We start from the raw sequence: 2,097 nt of genomic DNA, 5'->3' as shown, positions 1-2,097 counted from the left end.
CTGTGTCAGTGTTGTGACAGGCGAGTCGTCGGTGTTGTGGGAGTAGCAGTCTTAAAGTGCTCATTATCCTGTAAGGCTTCATTCTGGGGGCAAACAAAGGCTGCTGTGAAATTGTAGCTTGTGCCTCCCTCTCGGGTCATGCGGTATATTCCATGCAAACACATGCACAGTCCATAACTGCTACCTTCAGTATTCCTACTCAACCCCTTTGCAAGACCCCGACAAATACAGAGCTTGTAGATAAAATATTGATGCTGATAAACACACAGGTGCACCTGAATGCGACCAATCCAGCTGCTGGTTTGTCACAATTTATAGATAACTAACCTTATTGTATAGTGGCAACCATTTTGAAATATGTCACTTTTATTAAGACAATTGCTATTGTTCCCCTCTCTTCCTTTAGTCAATGGGCACAGCATGAAAACATGGAAGTATTTACATAACCATGGTTCTATGAATGCACAATGGTGAGACATGAAACAAATGCTGTGAAATAGAAAAGGCAGCTCTCATCAAATATTGGCACACTTGATCTTTGGCTTTCCACTTTTGTCACCACACTTTAAAGGAAGAACAATGAGATAGTTTGGTGATGATGGTGCATAAGAGTTTTACGTTGAGTGTGGAGCGGCAGTAAATCTGTCTCTGCTATGTCTATGGGTGGTGTAAGTGACCGCTGTGTGTCCTCCAGGCCTTGAAAGAGTGCCAGCTTTTGGGAAGCAACATTATCAGGCAGGTAGTGCCAACTGTTCGGGCAGCTGTTTGTCCTTAGCAAAATACGGTTTTGCAATGAGTACAATGCATTTGCACCGGAGCGATTGTCTTAGTGCAGGTTTTTTACAGCGTGTTTCTGTCTGTCAGCAGGTTTTTCTTTGGGAAAACTAATGCAAGTCTTCACTGGATGTCTTCCTCAGGTAACAGGTTCTCGCTGACCACCTTTGGGGCTCTTTACATCTCTGATGTTCAGAAGGAGGATGCCCTCTCCACATACCGGTGCATCACCAAACATAAGTACAGCGGCGAGACGCGCCAAAGCAACGGAGCCAGGCTCTCTGTGATGGGTGAGCAGCTTGGTGTTGTGTCAGTTTCCTCATGTTAGTCTGATATTTCTCTTTGTCTTGAAGCTAAAACTAATCCTATCTCTGCCCTCCAGACCCTAACGAGTCCTCACCCACCATCCTGGACAGTTTCCAAGCAGGGGAGGTGCACGCAGGCCAGAGTATCGAACTCCCCTGCATAGCGGGAGGGTACCCTAGCCCCACCGTGCGTTGGCTTAAAGATGGTCGCCCGCTGCCCTCGGATGCCCGCTGGACACGGCGTTTGACAGGGCTGACCATCAGTGACCTGAAGCAGGAAGACAGCGGCAGCTACGCATGCGAAGTCACCAACAGTTTTGGCTCAAAGGAGGTGTCTGGACAGCTTCACGTTATAGGTTTGTGAGCACAACTACACACACACACACACACACACACACAAGCACAACTCTATCGCTAAACAACCTGACAGACTCCCACGCTGTCTTCTCAGTGAATCAGCCTGGCTGATGGACACATTCACAAAATTGCTTCCTTTTGGTTTGAGGCACACATATAAGTCACACCTAGAGTGTGTCTGTAAAAAACATGTGTGTGAGCTGTATGATGCCCCGCCATATCATGTCTCAAAAAGAGAGACAGGGCAGTAATTCACTGAGACTGAATCCTTAACACAGCTGCCAGCAGCATTCACCATCAGGGAGAAGGGTGAGGAAGACGGAGATAAAAACGAGGGTCACAGAAGGGACGATCAGACATCCAGACAGTGCTGGAATGACATTATCTACAATGTAATAACAAGATAACAAGAAGGGCGGAGATAAATGTACATTGTGTAAAGTATACAAAGAAACAAAGAGCGGGAGAGGGCGAGACAGAGGGAGAGAATAAAGAGGCGGTAGGCTTTGCCAGTGGGCACATCATGGCAGCACACTCTGTGACTCTGACAGGGTGAGGGGGGGTTGGGAGGCACAGTGATGCCCCCCAGCACACACCACCAGCTGCCTTATTGCTCACTGACATTTGTGCGCACACACACACACACACACACACACACACA

At 47.7% G+C, this 2,097-nt stretch overlaps 1 protein-coding gene across 3 annotated transcripts in view; it reads left to right on the top strand.

Moving 5' to 3' along the window:
* The window catches only part of LOC116700585 (Down syndrome cell adhesion molecule-like protein 1 homolog), a gene marked incomplete at its 5' end in the record, with an annotated part of 54,215 nt that overhangs the window by 27,848 nt on the left and 24,270 nt on the right, over window positions 1–2,097 (top strand). For all 3 annotated transcript variants that reach the window (XR_004334687.1, XM_032533899.1, XM_032533898.1), the window contains 2 exon segments: window positions 918–1,064; window positions 1,157–1,435. Coding sequence is in view for 2 of the 3 variants with exons in the window: in XM_032533899.1 (XP_032389790.1) it covers window positions 918–1,064; window positions 1,157–1,435 (426 nt within the window).

The sequence above is a fragment of the Etheostoma spectabile genome, chromosome 13 (assembly GCF_008692095.1).
Source record: "Etheostoma spectabile isolate EspeVRDwgs_2016 chromosome 13, UIUC_Espe_1.0, whole genome shotgun sequence".
Classification (NCBI taxonomy): Eukaryota; Metazoa; Chordata; class Actinopteri; order Perciformes; family Percidae; genus Etheostoma; species Etheostoma spectabile.
The sequence above is the reverse complement of the archived record's forward strand: the minus strand, read 5'-3'. Positions and strand labels throughout refer to the sequence as shown.